The sequence below is a fragment of the Symphalangus syndactylus genome, chromosome 14 (assembly GCF_028878055.3).
Source record: "Symphalangus syndactylus isolate Jambi chromosome 14, NHGRI_mSymSyn1-v2.1_pri, whole genome shotgun sequence".
NCBI lineage: Eukaryota > Metazoa > Chordata > Mammalia > Primates > Hylobatidae > Symphalangus > Symphalangus syndactylus.
The window spans coordinates 66,582,970-66,600,907 of NC_072436.2; the positions used below are offsets into that span (position 1 = coordinate 66,582,970).

The 17,938-nt window shown below is 45.6% G+C and overlaps 1 protein-coding gene, 1 non-coding gene and 1 pseudogene across 2 annotated transcripts; 1 reads left to right on the top strand and 2 right to left on the bottom strand.

Moving 5' to 3' along the window:
* The first annotated feature begins 4,642 nt into the window (after positions 1-4,642).
* On the top strand, positions 4,643-4,749 carry LOC129463398 (U6 spliceosomal RNA). Its single transcript, XR_008651167.1, has one exon. It is a non-coding gene; the product is annotated as a U6 spliceosomal RNA (small nuclear RNA).
* A 1,517-nt stretch (positions 4,750-6,266) lies between these two features.
* Positions 6,267-13,029, bottom strand: LOC129462233 (golgin subfamily A member 6-like protein 9). The gene is given in 9 exon segments (XM_063616827.1): positions 6,267-6,880; positions 7,081-7,175; positions 8,211-8,259; positions 8,527-8,984; positions 9,367-9,445; positions 10,104-10,190; positions 10,374-10,430; positions 11,052-11,159; positions 12,821-13,029. Coding segments are annotated over 9 exon segments (1,281 nt in total). The 5' UTR covers positions 12,905-13,029; the 3' UTR covers positions 6,267-6,616.
* Positions 12,045-12,835, bottom strand: LOC129462234 (uncharacterized; annotated as a pseudogene).
* Positions 13,030-17,938: the final 4,909 nt, after the last annotated feature.

The window sequence follows — 17,938 nt, forward strand, 5'->3', positions numbered from 1 at the left end:
TTCCAAAATTGACCACATAGTTGGAAGTAAAGCTCTTCTCAGCAAATGTAAAAGAACAGAGATTATAACAAACTGTCTCTCAGACCACAGTGCAATCAAACTAGAACTCAGGATTAAGAAACTCAGTCAAAACCGCTCAACTACATGGAAACTGAACAACCTGCTCCTGAATGACTATTGGGTACATAATGAAATGAAGGCAGAAATAAAGATGTTCTTTGAAACCAACGAGAACAAAGACACAACATACCAGAATCTCTGGGACATGTTCAAAGCAGTGTGTAGCGGGAAATTTATAGCACTAAATGCCCACAAGAGAAAGCAGGAAAGATCCAAAATTGACACCCTAACATCACAATTAAAAGAACTAGAAAAGCAAGAGCAAACACATTCAAAAGCTAGCAGAAGGCTAGAAATAACTAAAATCAGAGCAGAACTGAAGGAAATAGAGACACAAAAAACCCTTCAAAAAATTAATGAATCCAGCAGCTGGTTTTTTGAAAAGATCAACAAAATTGATGGACCGCTAGCAAGACTAATAAAGAAGAAAAGAGAGAAGAATCAAATAGATGCAATAAAAAACGAAAAAGGGGATATCACCACCGATCCCACAGAAATACAATCTACCATCAGAGAATACTACAAACACCTCTATGCAAATAAACTAGAAAATCTAGAAGAAATGGATAAATTCCTCGACAAATACACCCTTCCAAGACTAAACCAGGAAGAAGTTGAATCTCTGAATAGACCAATAACAGGTTCTGAAATTGTGGCAATAATCAATAGCTTACCAACCAAAAAGAGTCCAGGACCTGATGGATTCACAGCTGAATTCTACCAGAGGTACAAGGAGGAACTGGTACCATTCCTTCTGAAACTATTCCAATCGATAGAAAAAGAGGGAATCCTCCCTAACACATTTTACGAAGCCAGCATCGTCCTGATACCAAAACCTGGCAGAGACATAACCAAAAAAGAGAATTTCAGACCAATATCCTTGATGAACATTGATGCAAAAATCCTCAATAAAATACTGGCAAACCGAATCCAGCAGCACATCAAAAAGCTTATCCACCATGATCAAGTGGGCTTCATCCCTGGGATGCAAGGCTGGTTCAACATACGCAAATCAATAAATGTAATCCAGCATATAAACAGAACCAAAGACAAAAACCACATGATTATCTCAATAGATGCAGAAAAGGCCTTTGACAAAATTCAACAACCCTTCATGCTAAAAACTCTCAATAAATTAGGTATTGATGGGACGTATCTCAAAATAATAAGAGCTATCTACAACAAACCCACAGCCAATATCATACTGAATGGGCAAAAACTGGAAGCATTCCCTCTGAAAACTGGCACAAGACAGGGATGCCCTCTCTCACCGCTCCTATTCAACATAGTGCTGGAAGTTCTGGCCAGAGCAATCAGGCAGGAGAAGGAAATAAAGGGTATTCAATTAGGAAAAGAGGAAGTTAAATTGTCCCTGTTTGCAGATGACATGATTGTATATCTAGAAAACCCCTTTGTCTCAGCCCAAAATCTCCTTAAGCTGATTAGCAACTTCAGCAAAGTCTCAGGATACAAAATTAATGTACAAAAATCACAAGCATTCTTGTACACCAATAACAGACAAACAGAGAGCCAAATCATGAGTGAACTCCCATTCACAATTGCTTCAAAGAGAATAAAATACCTAGGAATCCAACTTACAAGGGATGTGAAGGACCTCTTCAAGGAGAACTACAAACCACTGCTCAATGAAATAAAAGAGGATACAAACAAATGGAAGAACATTCCATGCTCATGGGTAGGAAGAATCAATATCGTGAAAATGGCCATACTGCCCAAGGTAATTTATAGATTCAATGCCATCCCCATCAAGCTACCAATGACTTTCTTCACAGAATTGGAAAAAACTACTTTAAAGTTCATATGGAACCAAAAAAGAGCCCGCATTGCCAAGTCAATCCTAAGCCAAAAGAACAAAGCTGGAGGCATCACGCTACCTGACTTTAAACTATACTACAAGGCTACAGTAACCAAAACAGCATGGTACTGGTACCACAACAGAGACATAGATCAATGGAACAGAACAGAGCCCTCAGAAATGATGCCGCATAGCTACAACTATCTGATCTTTGACAAACCTGACAAAAACAAGAAATGGGGAAAGGATTCCCTATTTAATAAATGGTGCTGGGAAAACTGGCTAGCCATATGTAGAAAGCTGCAACTGGATCCCTTCCTTACACCTTATACAAAAATTAATTCAAGATGGATTAAAGACTTATATGTTAGACCTAAAACCATTAAAATCCTACAAGAAAACCTAGGCAATACCATTCAGGACATAGGCGTGGGCAAGGACTTCATGTCTAAAACACCAAAAGCAATGGCAACAAAAGCCAAAATCGACAAATGGGATCTCATTAAACTAAAGAGCTTCTGCACAGCAAAAGAAACTATCATCAGAGTGAACAGGCAACCTACACAATGGGAGAAAATTTTTGCAACCTACTCATCTGACAAAGGGCTAATATCCAGAATCTACAATGAACTCAAACAAATTTACAAGAAAAAAACAAACAACCCCATCAAAAAGTGGGCAGAGGACATGAACAGACACTTCTCAAAAGAAGACATTTATGCAGCCAAAAAACACATGAAGAAATGCTCCTCATCACTGGCCATCAGAGAAATGCAAATCAAAACCACAGTGAGATACCATCTCACACCAGTTAGGATGGCCATCATTAAAAAATCAGGAAACAACAGGTGCTGGAGAGGATGTGGAGAAATAGGAACACTTTTACACTGTTGGTGGGACTGTAAACTAGTTCAACCATTGTGGAAGTCAGTGTGGCGATTCCTCAGGGATCTAGAACTAGAAATACCGTTTGACCCAGCCATCCCATTACTGGGTATCTACCCAAAGGACTATAAATCATGCTGCTATAAAGACACTTGCACACGTATGTTTATTGCGGCACTATTCACGATAGCAAAGAGTTGGAACCAACCCAAATGTCCAACAACGATAGACTGGATTAAGAAAATGTGGCACATATACACCATGGAATACTATGCAGCCATAAAAAATGATGAGTTCGTGTCCTTTGTAGGGACATGGATGAAACTGGAAAACATCATTCTCAGTAAACTATCGCAAGGACAAAAAACCAAACACCGCATGTTCTCACTCATAGGTGGGAATTGAACAATGAGAACTCATGGACACAGGAAGGGGAACATCACGCTCCGGGGACTGTTGTGGGGTGGGGGGAGGGACAGCATTAGGAGATACACCTAATGCTAAATGACGAGTTAATGGGTGCAGGAAATCAACATGGCACATGGATACATATGTAACAAACCTGCACATTGTGCACATGTACCCTAAAACCCTAAAGTATAAAAAAAAAAAAAAATGTTTTAACTTATTTCAAAACATTAAGATAGCAGTTACATTTTTGAATAGTTATATTATTTTAAAATGACTAAGATAAAGTTTTAGAGAAATTATATTATGGATAGGGCTGATTTACATTTTCACATTTTCAAAAAACTAGCTTTGGTTTTAGAACTGATTTTTTTCATTTCAAGAACACCTATCAGGTTTAATCAAATACTTTGAAAATAATCATCATATATTGCAGTCTTTAGATAGGTATTTTGATTCTTTACTTCCTACAGAAATTCACATTTATTCAGTTGAACTCACATTTTAAAATTCTGTTTCTGATGAACTCTAACCTTCTAATGTTGCCTTCTAAGCAAATTGAAAGCTGCCTTATACTGAATGAGGAAGAAAACAAATACTTGGCTGAATGAGGTATTGCAAAAGACTGCATGCACTTTGAAGAAAGACTTAAGTTATTGTCACACGGTTTCCATTCTTTTTAGCTTTTCCTTAAACATATGACAAAATACCTACACAAAGAGTGGTATTTGAATTAATATAGTACATTTATTTTTCAGACTGACATTGAGCTTAAATATGCCCGTATGTGATTTAATCCATAGGTACCTGATGAACACATTATTGTCAGATTGGTTACAGATGCTAAATGCTATCTGAAGGTCATTCCTAGTCATTTATATGTGTCAGGGTAAAAGTGAAGTGATTTGAACTATAAAAATACCTTTGAAATAATTTATTGATGTATTAGGTAAACCCAGTTTCAGAATGATAAAGAAAAACTGTTAGACCAAATAATGTGGCTAATTAACAGTGATAGGATTTCTAGCCCGAGGGTTTAAAATGGACTTAAAGTAACTGTCTTTAAACTGAACTCAAAGAATACAAAAGTGGGAAGTTCAGAAAATAAAAGGCAAGAACAGGACCTTAAGTCCATTTTAAACCCTTGGGCTGGAAATCCTACCACTGTTAATTAGCCACATTATTTGGTCTAACAGTTTTTCTTTATCATTCTGAAACTGAGTTTATCTGATACATTGATAAATTCATACAATTTGGAAGAGTCAGTTGAAGTCACAAGGGCTCAATATTTGCACTCTTTCAGTGAATGCAGGCAATTTTCTTATTCAATCTGTAAAATCATATTATTGATCTCCTATTAATGTCATATTTATAAAAGTATCATGAGGATGCCAAATGTTAAAAATGGAGATGGTGCTTGCTTCGGCAGCACATATACTAAAATTGGAACGATACAGAGAAGATTAGCATGGCCCCTGCGCAAGGATGACATGCAAATTCGTGAAGCGTTCCATGTTCTTAAAATACAAAAAAAAATTAGCCGGGCGTGGTGGCGGGCGCCTGTAGTCCCAGCTACTGGGAGAGGCTGAGGCAGGAGAATGGCGTGAACCCGGGAGGCGGAGCTTGCAGTGAGCCGAGATCGCGCCACTGCACTCCAGCCTGGGCGACAGAGTGAGACTCCGTATCAAAAAAAAAAAAAAAAAAAATGAAGATGGTCTAGTAACTAGAAATGCCCACCCCAGGGAGTGCAGATACATCTCTCCCTACATCCTAAAGATATGATGTATTTTGGAATGCAGACATTAGAACTTCGTGAAGTTTCAGCTGTTGATTCTTTCCCAAGCATCATCCAGTTAATGATTTAGGCAACATATGACTGAAATAATTAATTGATCATGCACATTAACATAAACGTTACACAAAATATGCCTCTAACTGAAACCGAGAGGTATAAAAACACATTTCACTCTTCGTAAAGAACTTTGTGAGGAAATATAACTCTGTGATTGTATAGACACTTTTCCTCATAACACTTTGACATTCACAAACAGTAGATTGCGCTGCAGTTTGTAACCATTTTAAGTTGCATAAACTTCTCCTTGATTTTCAAATGTAGTATACCACTGTCTACTAAAACTCCTTTTTGTTTCAACTAAGTACTCTCACATATATTAGTTTATAATAATGTTTCTTATTATTTTTAAAGTGTTTTCCTTTCAAGGAAAAGAAGTAAATTCCTACGTCAGATGGTTGAAGACTAGGTATTAGCCAGAGAGGTCTAGATGGTAAAATCCATCTTCCAGCCTCAAATAAGCTCCATGAACATAGAGGAACGCCAGGTGTCACACACCTTTCCTTCACTCGAATTCATTCTTGACTAGAGCCTGTATGCCTGTTCCAGGGACATTTAAACTCTTAAAGGATTTCTTCTGATCTTTACTAAATACATTAAGAAGAATGCCAGCCAGTGCCCTTTTGTGTACTGGGACATGTAGTCATCTGATTAAAACAGGGAACATGAACTCTGACTTTAAAATGTATTGTAGATATAAACGCTCTCAGCTAGAAAAGGTTTTCCACATCCACAGTCATGATGGGAGCCTTTCACTCCTCAGAAATAATCCCTTTTTAGGTCGTCAAAAAAGAGAACAACTGCCACAGCTCATGATGCAATATCTTCATGAGCCCAGAGCACATACAAATCCTAAGGGAACTACCATAGTACAGTGCTCATTCTTGGCACCGGAACAAATGAAACATATTCTATCCTGCACACACCTGCCAGAGCAGGCCACTTTCCTCTTCTGGGAGATTTAAAAAGCTCCCCACAATGTTATTACTCCAATACCCAATACACAGAAAAAGGGGGAAAGGCTGTTTCCAGTGCTCCGCCTTTAAACAGCTGTAAATGTCCGTACTCACAGTGGCATATTACAAAGTAATAAACTGTGCACTTGAGGGCAAACCACATGTTGAGCTAATGAAGAGATCACTGTGATTAGGATTTGATCAAACATAACAGCAGAACATAAGCAAATTTTATCTGAATTCTGTAATGAATATACATGCTGCACTAACATTAAAAAAGCATGGCAGCCTATCCCAAACCAGCAAGAACAGTTGTGTGCATATAGTGGGTCTTTGTGTGTTTGAACTCCCACCACATAAGGGCAAACTCGATATGCATGCTAACGTCCTATAATTATCAAATTTAAAAAATGCTAAAGGATGCCAGAGTGAACATGAGGGAAAGACCCACTCTCCTTTAACTTTTTACAAATAAATTTAAACTATAAATTAGAAACACAAATAAATTTAAACTATAAATTAGAAACACAAATAAATTTAAACTATAAATTAGAAACACAAATAAATTTAAACTATAAATTAGAAACACAAATAAACATAAGTGGCTCTAACTTTCAAATGAAGTAAATGAATTGTGTAGGAGATTAACCCCTTAACTGTTTTTTTTTTTTTTTTTTTTAATTTCTTGACCAGCTCTTGAAGAAGATGTCTCTTCCCGTTCTTGGCAGCCCGAAAAGAATGGCATGCAGCCTCTCCTGCTCCTCCTGCCGCCTCTCCTGTACCAACAGCTTCTCCACCCAAGCCTGGGGAGTCCTGCATTACAGAAAGCAGCTGCTGGATCTGCTGTGCAGTGGGGTTGTCATGGGGAGAACCCTCCCTCTCCTCTCCTGGTGCAGGCTCCACGCTATCAGTGAGGCTCAACTCACAAAGATCTTCAGGGAGAGGGAGGGGGGAGGGAATCTGAGCACAGTGCGAGCCTCCCCTGCTCCTGACTGCCCACCCCACCTGGGGGCTCTACTCACCACCCTGCTTGTCAGCAACACCCCAGCTCCTGTGGGATTAGGGCTCCCAGAGCGGTACACAGGTAGTGGTCTGGCTGCTGCCGCAGACTCTGAGCCTCTTGGCTCTTCAGCTCCACCTGCAGGAAGACCCTGGGCATGAGGGCATGTGGTGGCTGGCTTCCAGATTCCTGGCCCATTAATAGGGTAGCGAGGGCACTGTGGGGCTCTGTGGCCTGCCCAGGCCCCTGGCCCCTTGCTCCAGGCCTAAGAGACTGCCTCCCTTGCCTAGAACCCCATGCCTCCTTCCCCAGCCTCAAACCTCACGTCCTTTTTCCCAGCATTTAAACTGTAGGCCACAGACTGGTGGAAAAGCAGGGGGAGCCAACCACCATCTGCTAAGTGTGCTACATGGCTAATGTTTCCACGTATTATCTCATTTAATCATCAGCACCTCTGCAAGGAAAAGGCCACCTTCCTTTTGAAGTTAAAGAAACAGAGACTTAGAGATGCAAAGTAGTTGAATTATGACCAATGGAACCAAGGTCAGAATCCAGTTTGAATCCAAGGAGTCTTTTTTGTTTTTATGTTTTGTTTTGTTTTGAGACAGCGTCACTCTGTGTCCCAGGCTGAAGTGCAGTGGTGCGATCTCAGCTCACTGCAACCTTCACCTCCTGGGCTCAAGTGATTCTCATGTCTCAGCCTCCAGAGTAGCTGGGATTACAGGCATGCACCACCAGGCCCGGCTAATTATTATTATTTTTTAATTTTAGTAGATATGAGCTTTCGCCATGTTGGCCATGCTGGTCTCAAACTCCTGACCTCAAGTGATTGTCCTGCCTCAGCCTCCCAAAGTGCTGGGATTACAGGCGTGAGCCACCACACCCGACATAAGGAGCCTCTTATACCACTGTCTCTTCCTCTGTGATTGGGGGGCTCCATGCCTCTAGCTGGGATGATGATGTCCAGACCTGGGAGGAGCCCAGGGCTACCCGCCTCTAAAAGTCAGAGGGCAGGAAGCAAGAAACAGTCATAGGACCGCCATGGAGTGTGCTGGGGTCACCTGCCCCCAGGCTGCAGCTGCCTCTGGCCTGGCACCTCCCCTCCCCAGAGGCTGGTGCCCACCTCCCAGCCCTTCTTGGATGGGTCAGAGGTTACCATCTCTTTCAGCTCACCCGGCTTCTTCTCCTTTACTTTCTGCTCCACCAGCTGTAGGGTCTCGTTCTGGACAGAGAGAACCAATCAGTGGCCACCCACTAAAACTGGAGACCCCAGAACTTGGTGTCTGCCTCCCATGGCACCGGGAAGGGTGGAGGCAGGTTAGAAAAACCATCCCCTCTCTCCCACAGCCATCAGAGCAGGGCTCTGGCTCACAGGTGCCTTTAGAAGTACCATTTCATGTGAAGGCTACAATGCCCCATTTTACAGGTGGGGAAACAAAGGCCTTGAGGGCTAGGGAAGAGGGCAGCCTCCCCAGGTGGGGCAACGCACCAGGTCCTCCGAGGCGCTGGATAGCTCTTCCCACTCCTCATCGAGGTCTTCCCACCCTGGCTCCAGCATCCTCTCCAGCTCCCGTGGCCTCTCCTGCCCTGGCGGCTCCTCCTGCTGACGCAGCCTCGCTTCCCGTTCATGTAGCCCCTCTTCCCAGTCACATAGCCTCTGTTCCCATTCGCATAGCCTCTCCTCCTATTCCCATGTATGCAGATCCCATTCATGTATCCTCTCCTCCCATTCATGTATACTCTCCTCCCGTTCTCGTATCCTCTTCTCCTGTCTATGTAGCCTCTTCTCCAGTCTGGTGTTCAGGAGAGTCAATATCTTGTTGTTTTCCACCTCGGCCTGGAGCCGTCTTCCTGCGCTCTCCAGCTCCTTCTTTAGGTGATTGGTCTCCTCCTGTAGCTGCTCCACCTCAGAGGGCCCTGCTGGGGGCTCTGGAGCCAGGGGTTCAGCTGAGAAAGGATGCAGACAATAAGGGCCTCTGGATTCCCCCCCCCCCAAAAAAAATCCTCCCTTTGATACACAGCTCCTCCTCTCAGGCTTCCCAAACTTGGCCTCATTGCTAATGATTCCTCGCACCCGGATGGTAGCCTATCTTCCAAGTCACTTTCAGATAGAGAGCACTGTGGGTGGCTGACAGCGGGCACTCCTCCCTCTTTACTGATGGGGACACTGAGGCTCATGGAGAAGACAAGACTTGCCGTCTCCTGGCACAGACCTCTTTCCCTCTGCCTCAAAGCCCTTCCATCCACCCACCTCCCTGGAGCATTCTAAGTCACCCTTACAGACCTCTGATGCCAGTCCTGCTCCCAGGTCATGCCAGCCCCATCTTACCCATCTGGTGTTTTAACTTGAACAAGCTCCTCCCGAGCTTCAGTAATCGGGACTTCCCCTTCTTCAACATGCGAGGAGCCTGCCCAAAGCACAGGGGGGAAAGGGCCCTGGAGAGAGGGGCTGGTGAACCTCTAGAGACAGACTTTGAGAAAGGCCCACCCCCCTTCTGCCAGCTTGTGATTTAGAAAGGTGCATTCATTCAACAAACATTTACTGAGCACGTACAGGCCAGGTACAGTTCTTCAGAGCAGAGATATAAGACAGCAAAGGACAGACAGGAGCCCTTGGCCCTGAGGTTTCCATTCTAGGGGCCTTTAAATCTCAGACTTTCGGAGCTAACAGAGACCTTTGATACTCTCTACCTCCTCCAGAAACACGAGCCTAAGGAGGAGAGACGGCTTGTCCAGACTCAAAAGCAAATTAGGGACTGAGGCTGGGCAGAAATTCCGGCCCCTGACAACCAGTCAGGCTAGTGCTTCCCTGAGAGGTGACAACTCCAGGGCATGTGTGGCAAGGACTAGAGCAGGGGTTTCTGGAGAAGAGAGAGTCAGCAAAGAGGGCAGTGCAGAAGAGCCATGCTGCATGTTCCGTGCTCTGGGGTCCCTCCAGGTGAGACCTGGGTACCCCAGCTCCCCATTTGCCCTTGGCATCAGGGGCCCCTAACCCCTTTCTTCAGGGCCCCAAAGGGAAACTGGAGTCCAGGATTGACAGGCTGGAATCAGGGGACCCCACTGGACTCTTCCCAGTGAATTGATGTTTTTGCTGAGTTGGCCGATTATTGTGGAGCTTGAATCCAGGGCTACCTCTAGTTGTTGGTACTGGCTCTGAGGTGGATGCAGAGAGGAGGAGTTGGAGGAAGATTGTGGGCAGGGGTAGAGAGAACAATCATTAGGGCTGGGGGGGGTGTGGGCTGTCTCAGCTGGCAGAGGGGCCACAAGCCCCTGCTGTGGGAGGAGGTTGGAGGGCTGGCCTGCAGGGTCACTGCACCTCGGCCCAGGGCCTCTTACCTCCAGATCCTTCAGGGTAGATGACGCAGGGCCCTCCCTGGAGACACCTGTTGCTGACTGCAAGAGATGAGAGTGCACATGGAGATGTTCTGTCCCCCCTCACTGTCTAAGCCCTCTGACTTCCTTTCTTCCCCATCAACTGGCAAAAGCTTCTTGTCTGCCTATCTTGGACCCTTTGTCCCATAACTCCTTTGTGCCAACTTTTCTCATGGTTCTTATCTCCCCACCATCCCACCGTGGGGCCCTTTCAGTGACTCCTAAAGGGACGGACTGATGGCAAGTGGCTCTTATCATTGGCCTGGCTTCCCCTCGAGACTGGGGATGAGGAAAATCAAACAGCGATGACCATTTCCTGGATGTCCTGGGTGTTTGCAGTAGGCCATGTACTAAGGATGCACATAAAAGCAACAATAACGAATCTCATTTAAACTTCACAAATGGAAGTCAAAAAATACCACCTCTATTATACAGATGTGAAAAGAGAGGCCCAAAGACCTCAAGCAACTTGCCCTAAATCATATCCTAATCAATCCCTAATCAATCCTTAGCAGACGGAGAGGCAGGATTCAAACCCAGGATTCTTAACCAGTACCCAACAGTCCATCCACAATCTTAACAATTACCCTCTACTGCCCCTTGGGCCCCCTGTCCCCAGGAGCCTGGCCAGCCAAGACTCACATCCCCAGGTGAGTGGTAACCACTAGAAGTGGCTGTGTCAAGACTACTGCCATTGATTTTCTTTCCTCCTGGAATGCCAGGGCTCTTCCTCCACCAAAACTGTTTTAACTGTGGGGAAAAAGAGCAGTAACACTCGTGAGAACTATCAGCCCCTATAGCCACATCCTCCTTTACAGTTTTGACAAAATACTCTTATACACCATCTGATTTAATGCCACCAACCACTGTACAAGGTGTTGTCACAATCATTTAGTGAATGACAGGGATTGATATCATGGATAGAAAAAACAAAAGAAAGAAAAAGGCAATACTAGAACTTAAACTCAGTCCTCTGACTCCAAGCTCTGGGGTTTTGCCTTGAGTCAGCAGCTGCCAGGGACCAAAACCAGGGGCAGAGGTAGAAAAGTAAGCATTCAGCAGGCAGGAACTGTAGGCCGTGTGGTTTAGAGTCATATATCCTCACACGTCTATTGGTGTGAAGAAGTGCACCGGTACCTCTCACACTTTCATATCAATGTGTCCTCATGGCAGAAGGCAGCTTTTCTGTTAAATCTGGGAATTTATCAGGAAGATGACAACCCAAGCCTCATTTCAGAGAGAAGTCTGGTATATGCTTGGAAACCTACGTGTCTGTCATCTCTAAGTACATTAATGTTTTTTCTCAAGAGAATCAAGGGAAAATGATGCTTCAAAAAGATGTCCCACATTTGTCCTGTGGCACTCAAAGTACCCCAGGTTGAGATGATATGAGGAAGATTCAAGTTGTCAAGTTCAGTTTCCCAAGATCTATTCCACAGAAGATGGGCAAATCTCATTTCAGAGGCCACTGACTGAAGGGCATCTGGTCCCAGAAGCGTGGAGAACTCAGAAAAAAATGTTAAAGTCTCTCTGGAAAGTAGAAGCCTGGGAGAAAACCAAACCAAACCCATTCTCCCATTGCCACCCAGAGATACCGTCAACGTTTTGAGCTCACGGGCAAAGTGTAGGCTTTTCCCACTGTCAATTAGACATTGTTAAGGGAGTAAGGCAGCCTGAACCTCTTGCTCCTAGGTCCCATAGTCTCCACTCCCCTTCCAGCTGGAAATTTGTGCTGCAACCAGAGGAACCAGAAATGGGGTGAGAAAACTTAGGGGACTGGGTTGTAAGATCAAAGGCCGGTCTTGCAGCAGTAATGACAGTTCCTAGGGGGACTGTGACATCACTACATTCCACTCCTCCCAGGGGAGGGGACCACATCAGCGCGATGCCCAAGTAGCTGCTCCATGATGGGGGAGGGAAACACACGGTTTTGACCCAGGTCCTCGGAGACGCCAGCCCAAGAAGCCCAGGGAGGTCGAGCTTGGGGCAGCAAGAGGGGAGGGCAGAGTCTGCAGTAGGGAGCCCCAGGAGTCACCAGCCCAAAGTCACCCAGCGACGACTGGCGAGGGCAGGGCCTGGGGCTGGGGGACCCAGGTCCTGGGAGACACAAGCCCAAAGAGCCCAGGGAGGTTGGGCTTGGGGCGGCAGGAGGTGAGGGCTGAGTATGGAGCAGGAAGCCCCAGGAGTCACCCACCCAAAGTCACCCTGGGGTGATTGGCAAGGGCAGGGACTGGGCTCCTTGCTGAAGGGGTGGGGCTGACTGACAAGACTTTGGTCGGAGGAGCCCAGAGGCGCTGGGGTTGGGGGGCCCAGTCTGGTATGCCTCAGGAGTGGCATGGACTCTGGCACCGGTCTTGTCATCAGAGGGGATCTGTGGCTGGGTTGGGGGCCATAACCTGGTGCGTTTTTACCTTTTCCTTGGCTGCAGCCAATTTCCCCTGTTGTGTTTTTTCTGACATCGCGGGGTGTGGAGGGAGGCGGGGTTGGAGCCACATCAGCAAAATCCCAGTGAGCACTGCTGAATGCCTCCAGTCACCTACCAGGCAGCTGTGCGTCTGAGCCACAGGAGGCGTAACCGGGGCCCCACTAGAATGCAGAATAGGGGCGTGGCCTTAATACTCCAAGCCCATTGGTCAGTGAGAATGATGAAAGGGAAAGGAGGCGTGGCCAGGCAGCAGCATGTCCAGAGGGACCTGTGACATCATAAGGAAAGTGGCCCATGCAACCACTGTCCCCGCCCACTCAGAGAAAGGGGAGGAGCTGCCCACTCTGGGAGAGGGGAGGGGCTGGCTTTTGCTTTAAAAGTTTTGAAACTGTGAAAAAAACTTTAAAAAACATATGTGTGTATACTTTATATATATGTGTGTCTCTGTGTGTGTATCTATGTGTTCCTCCAGAGCTGTCTTCATTATCCAGCTTCTATGCAAAGTCTAGGAATTTGGCCTATATTTTTCATCTTCAAATGGAGCACAAGAATTACCAGTATTACCTTAACTGAGATATAGATCCTATAAAAATGGAAAATCCATAGCATGCTTGATGATTAATGAAGCCAACTATAGTATCCAACATTCCAATAAGACAAAATAATCACAATGATTTCTCTTTTTTGGAAAAATGTTTGTCTTATTCTCCTCCATTATTGTTAAGATTTTTTTAAAAAACAAGAAATATGTCTAATATCTTTAAAAACACAAAGCTTTTGGGCCGGGTGAGGTGGCTCATGCCTGTAGTCCCAGCACTTTGGAAGGCCAAGGCAGGAGGATTGCTTGAGCCCAGGAGATCTAGACCAGCCTAAGCAACAGGGTGAAACCCTGTCTTTACAAAAAAATACAAAAATTAGCCTCATGTGGTATCATGCGCCTGTGGTCCCAGCTACTTGGGAGGCAAAGGTGGGAGGATCACTTGAGCCTGGGAAGTCAAGACTGCAGTGAGCTGTGATGGACCACTGCACTCTAGCCTGGATGACAGCATGAGACCTTGTCTCAAAACAACAACAAAATTCTGCTTTCAAGACTCTTTCCCTAAATCTACAAGTTCATTAGGTAAATTATCTACCTCTCAAATTCCTACAACTGCTGTTGTACATAATGTTTCTCTGCTGCATAATGTGGGTGACCATTTCTCCAGCCTGCTGTGGGTTTTCTCACTGCACATCACGCAGCACCTAAGCCAGCACCGTGAACAAGTGTTTTGCTGAAGGAGTGCTACTCTGTGGATACTGATTTATGTTTCAGACAGAATGGAAGGTTATGCTGACTGAACAAGATAAACTAAATATCAGGAGCTAAAATCAAGGTAGATTTCTTCCTCATGCTACATATCCATCATGGGTTAGCTAGAAGCAGAGCTCCATGCTGTTCTACAGACCAGGAGGAGGAGGATGCAGCCTCACCACCCAGAGGAGTCAATCCCAGCACTTTGGGACGCCAAGGCAGGAGAATTGCTTGAGCCCAGGAGTTCAAGACCAGCCTTGGCAACATAGGGAGACTCTGGGTCTACAAGAAATAATAATAAAAAAAAATTGTCAGGCATAGTGGTGCACACCTGTGGTCCCAGCTACTTGGGAGGCTGGGATAGGAGGATCGCTTAAGTCTGGGATTGTGGCAGTAGGAAGGAAAGGGAGAATCGCATACTGGACCCTAAGAGCTTCCACCTGTGAGTGACATTTACCACCCCCACTTATATCTCATTGGCCAAAGATGTCACTTAGCTAGCTAACATCAAGGGGACAGGGAGTACAATTCTGTCTTGTGTCCAGCAAGAGGAAAAATGGAAATTTGGTGCATGGTAAACAGCACATCAGCTTCTTGGGAAGCTGAGGCAGGAGGATCCCTTGAGTCCGGGAGGCAGAGGTTGCAGTGAGCCATGAGCGTGCCACTGCACTCCAGCCCTGCAACAGAGCAAGACCCTGTCTCAAAAAAAAAAAAAAAAGTAAAGACTTTGTCTTGCTGGGCGAGGTGGCTCACGCTTGTAATCCCAGCACTTTGGGAGGCCGAGGCGGGCGGATCACGAGGTCAGGAGATCGAGACCACGGTGAAACCCCGTCTCTACTAAAAATACAAAAAATTAGCCGGGCGTGGTGGCGGGCGCCTGTAGTCCCAGCTACTCGGAGAGGCTGAGGCAGGAGAATGGCGTGAACCCGGAAGGCGGAGCTTGCAGTGAGTCGAGATTGCGCCACTGCACTCCAGCCTGGGCGACAGAGCGAGACTCCGTCTCAAAAAAAAAAAGACTTTGTCTTGACTAACAAATACACCTGGGCCAGGTACGGTGGCCCACACCTGCAATTCCAGCACTTTGGGAGGCCAAGGGGGGAGGATTGCTTGAGCCCAGGAGTTCAAGGCCAGCCTGGTATCATGTCAAGACTGTTTCTACCAAAAAAAAATTAAAAAATTAGCCAGGCAGACGGGCGTGGTGGCTCACACCTATAATCCCAGCACTTTGGGAGGCCGAGGAGGGCAGATCATGAGGTCAGGAGTTTGAGACCAGCCTGACCAATATGGTGAAACCCCGTCTCTACTAAAAATACAAAAATTAGCTGGGCGTGGTTGCGTGCACCTGTAATCCCAGCTACTCGGGAGGCTGAGGCAGGAGAATAGCTTGAACCTGGGAGGCGGAGTTTGCAGTGAGCCGAGATCCCACCACTGCACTCCAGCCTGGGCGACAGAGGGAGACTCCGTCTCAAAAAAAAAAAAAAAAAAAAAAAAATTAGCTGGGGATGGTGGCCACGCATGGTCCCAGCTACTTGGAAAGCTGAGGCAGGAAGATCCCTTGGAGCCTAGGATTTCAAGGCTTCAGGGAGCCACGAAGGTGCTACTTCACTCCAGCCTGAGCAACATAGTGAGACTCTGTCTCAAAAACAAACACAGAAACACCCACCAGTTACCTAGGTGTGAGATGATACTAAACTAAGCAGAGACCAGGAAACCAAGCTGTGTGTGTTTTTCTCAGTGATGAGGCAGCCCCACTCATAATGTGCCTGTGGCGTAACCCCTGCATCCCTCCACCTCCTCCACAACAGTCACTCTGAGTCCTCACTGTCACACCCCTTTACTCCAGGAGCCTTGTATGTTCATGCATAGGGTCCAGCTTTCACCAGGGTCAGCTTCCTGGCCTCATGCCCTGGAAATCTAGGTTGCATTTGTACAACGGGACAGTCAAGATGCTCTGAGGCATCCTGATTATAAACACAATTGTTATGAAAACAATCTTGAAGGCATATCTTTGCATTTACCCTTGTTTCTTTAGTACATATTCTCTAGAAATAGAAATGCCTGGACAAAAGCATCTAAAAAACATTTGTCATATTTTAATCCAAAAAGCAAGTTCCAATTTATACATGCTTTTCCCATCTTGCATGAGAATATTTATTTCCACATATTCTTGCCAATGTTGGTAATTATCCTAGTTTGTATTTGTCAATTTTTTATATTCTACGGAAGTTTTTTTTTTTTTTAAATAAGGTTTAGCTGGGCGCGGTGGCTGACGCCTGTAATCCCAGCACTTTGGGAGGCCGAGGTGGGCAGATCACAAGGTCAGGAGATCAACACCACGGTGAAACCCTGTCTCTACTAAAAATATAAAAAATTAGCCAGGCTTGGTGGTGGGCACCTATAGTCCCAGCTACTTGGGAGGCTGAGGCAGGAGAATGGCGTGAACCCGGGAGGCAGAGCTTGCAGCAAGCCGAGATCACGCCACTGCACTCCAGCCTGGGTGACAGAGCAAGACTCCGTCTCAAAAATAAATAAATAAATAAATAAATAAATAAATAAATAAATAAATAAGGTTTAGTGTTTGCATATACAAACTCTAAAATAAGGAAGCAATTCTTTACAATTTCTGGGCAACAGCAGAGCTGGGACGAGGGCGAGGTGCTGAGTAACTTCTCAGGTGCATTGAAAGAGCTGTCAAAACACTCATCAATCAAGACATTTAAAATATTCAATATTTCCGCCGGGCGCGGTGGCTCACGCTTGTAATCCCAGCACTTTGGGAGGCCGAGGCGGGCGGATCACGAGGTCAGGAGATCGAGACCACGGTGAAACCCCGTCTCTACTAAAAATACAAAAAATTTAGCCGGGCGTGGTGGCGGGCGCCTGTAGTCCCAGCTACTCGGAGAGGCTGAGGCAGGAGAATGGCATGAACCCGGGAGGCGGAGCTTGCAGTGAGCCGAGATTGCGCCACTGCACTCCAGCCTGGGTGACAGAGCGAGACTCCGTCTCAAAAAAAAAAAATAAAATAAAATAAAATATTCAATATTTCCAAAAGTAAAAATTAGTGCAAAAATCTCTGATGAACAAAGTATCAAAATTTTACATAAGATGAGTTTTCACCCTGTGCAACTGCATGCTTGCCTCACTCCTAGTCCTTGCCCTGGTAAGTAGGGTCCTAGTCTTTATTATTTGTTTATTTGTTTGTTTTATAGAGACAGGGTTTCACATGTTGGCCAGGCTGGTCTTGAACTCCTGACCTCAAGCGCCCTGCCTGCTTCAGCCTCCCAAAGTGCTGGGATTATAGGTGTGAGCCACTGTGCTCAGCCAGGGTCCTAGTCCTTAAAGGGACCCTTTAGCCACATCTGCATAAGTCACTTGATCTAATCTCTTCATTTGATCACAATGCCATGCTGTAGTTTAATGTCTTACCCCTGCCATAGAACATAAGACAGTGCTTGGTTCCATATCCCAGGAAAATAGGGGCCAGGACATCACAGGGGTAGCCACAGATCTGAGCAGGGGTCCAAACACAGTGGAGGCTGGGTGCAGTGGCTCATGCCTGTAATCCCAGCACTTTGGGAGGCCGAGGCAGGAGGATTACTTGAGGCCAAGAGTTCACGACCAGCCTGGGCAGGCAAAATAGTGAGACTCTGTCCCTACAAAAAAGTTAAAACTTAACTTTTAATTAATTATGGGTGTGGTGCTGTGCACCTGTAATCCTAGCTACTCAGGAGGCTCAGGTGGAAGAATCACTTGAACCTAGGCATTCAAACTGTAGTGAGCTGCAATCACACCACTGTATTCCAGCCTGAGCAA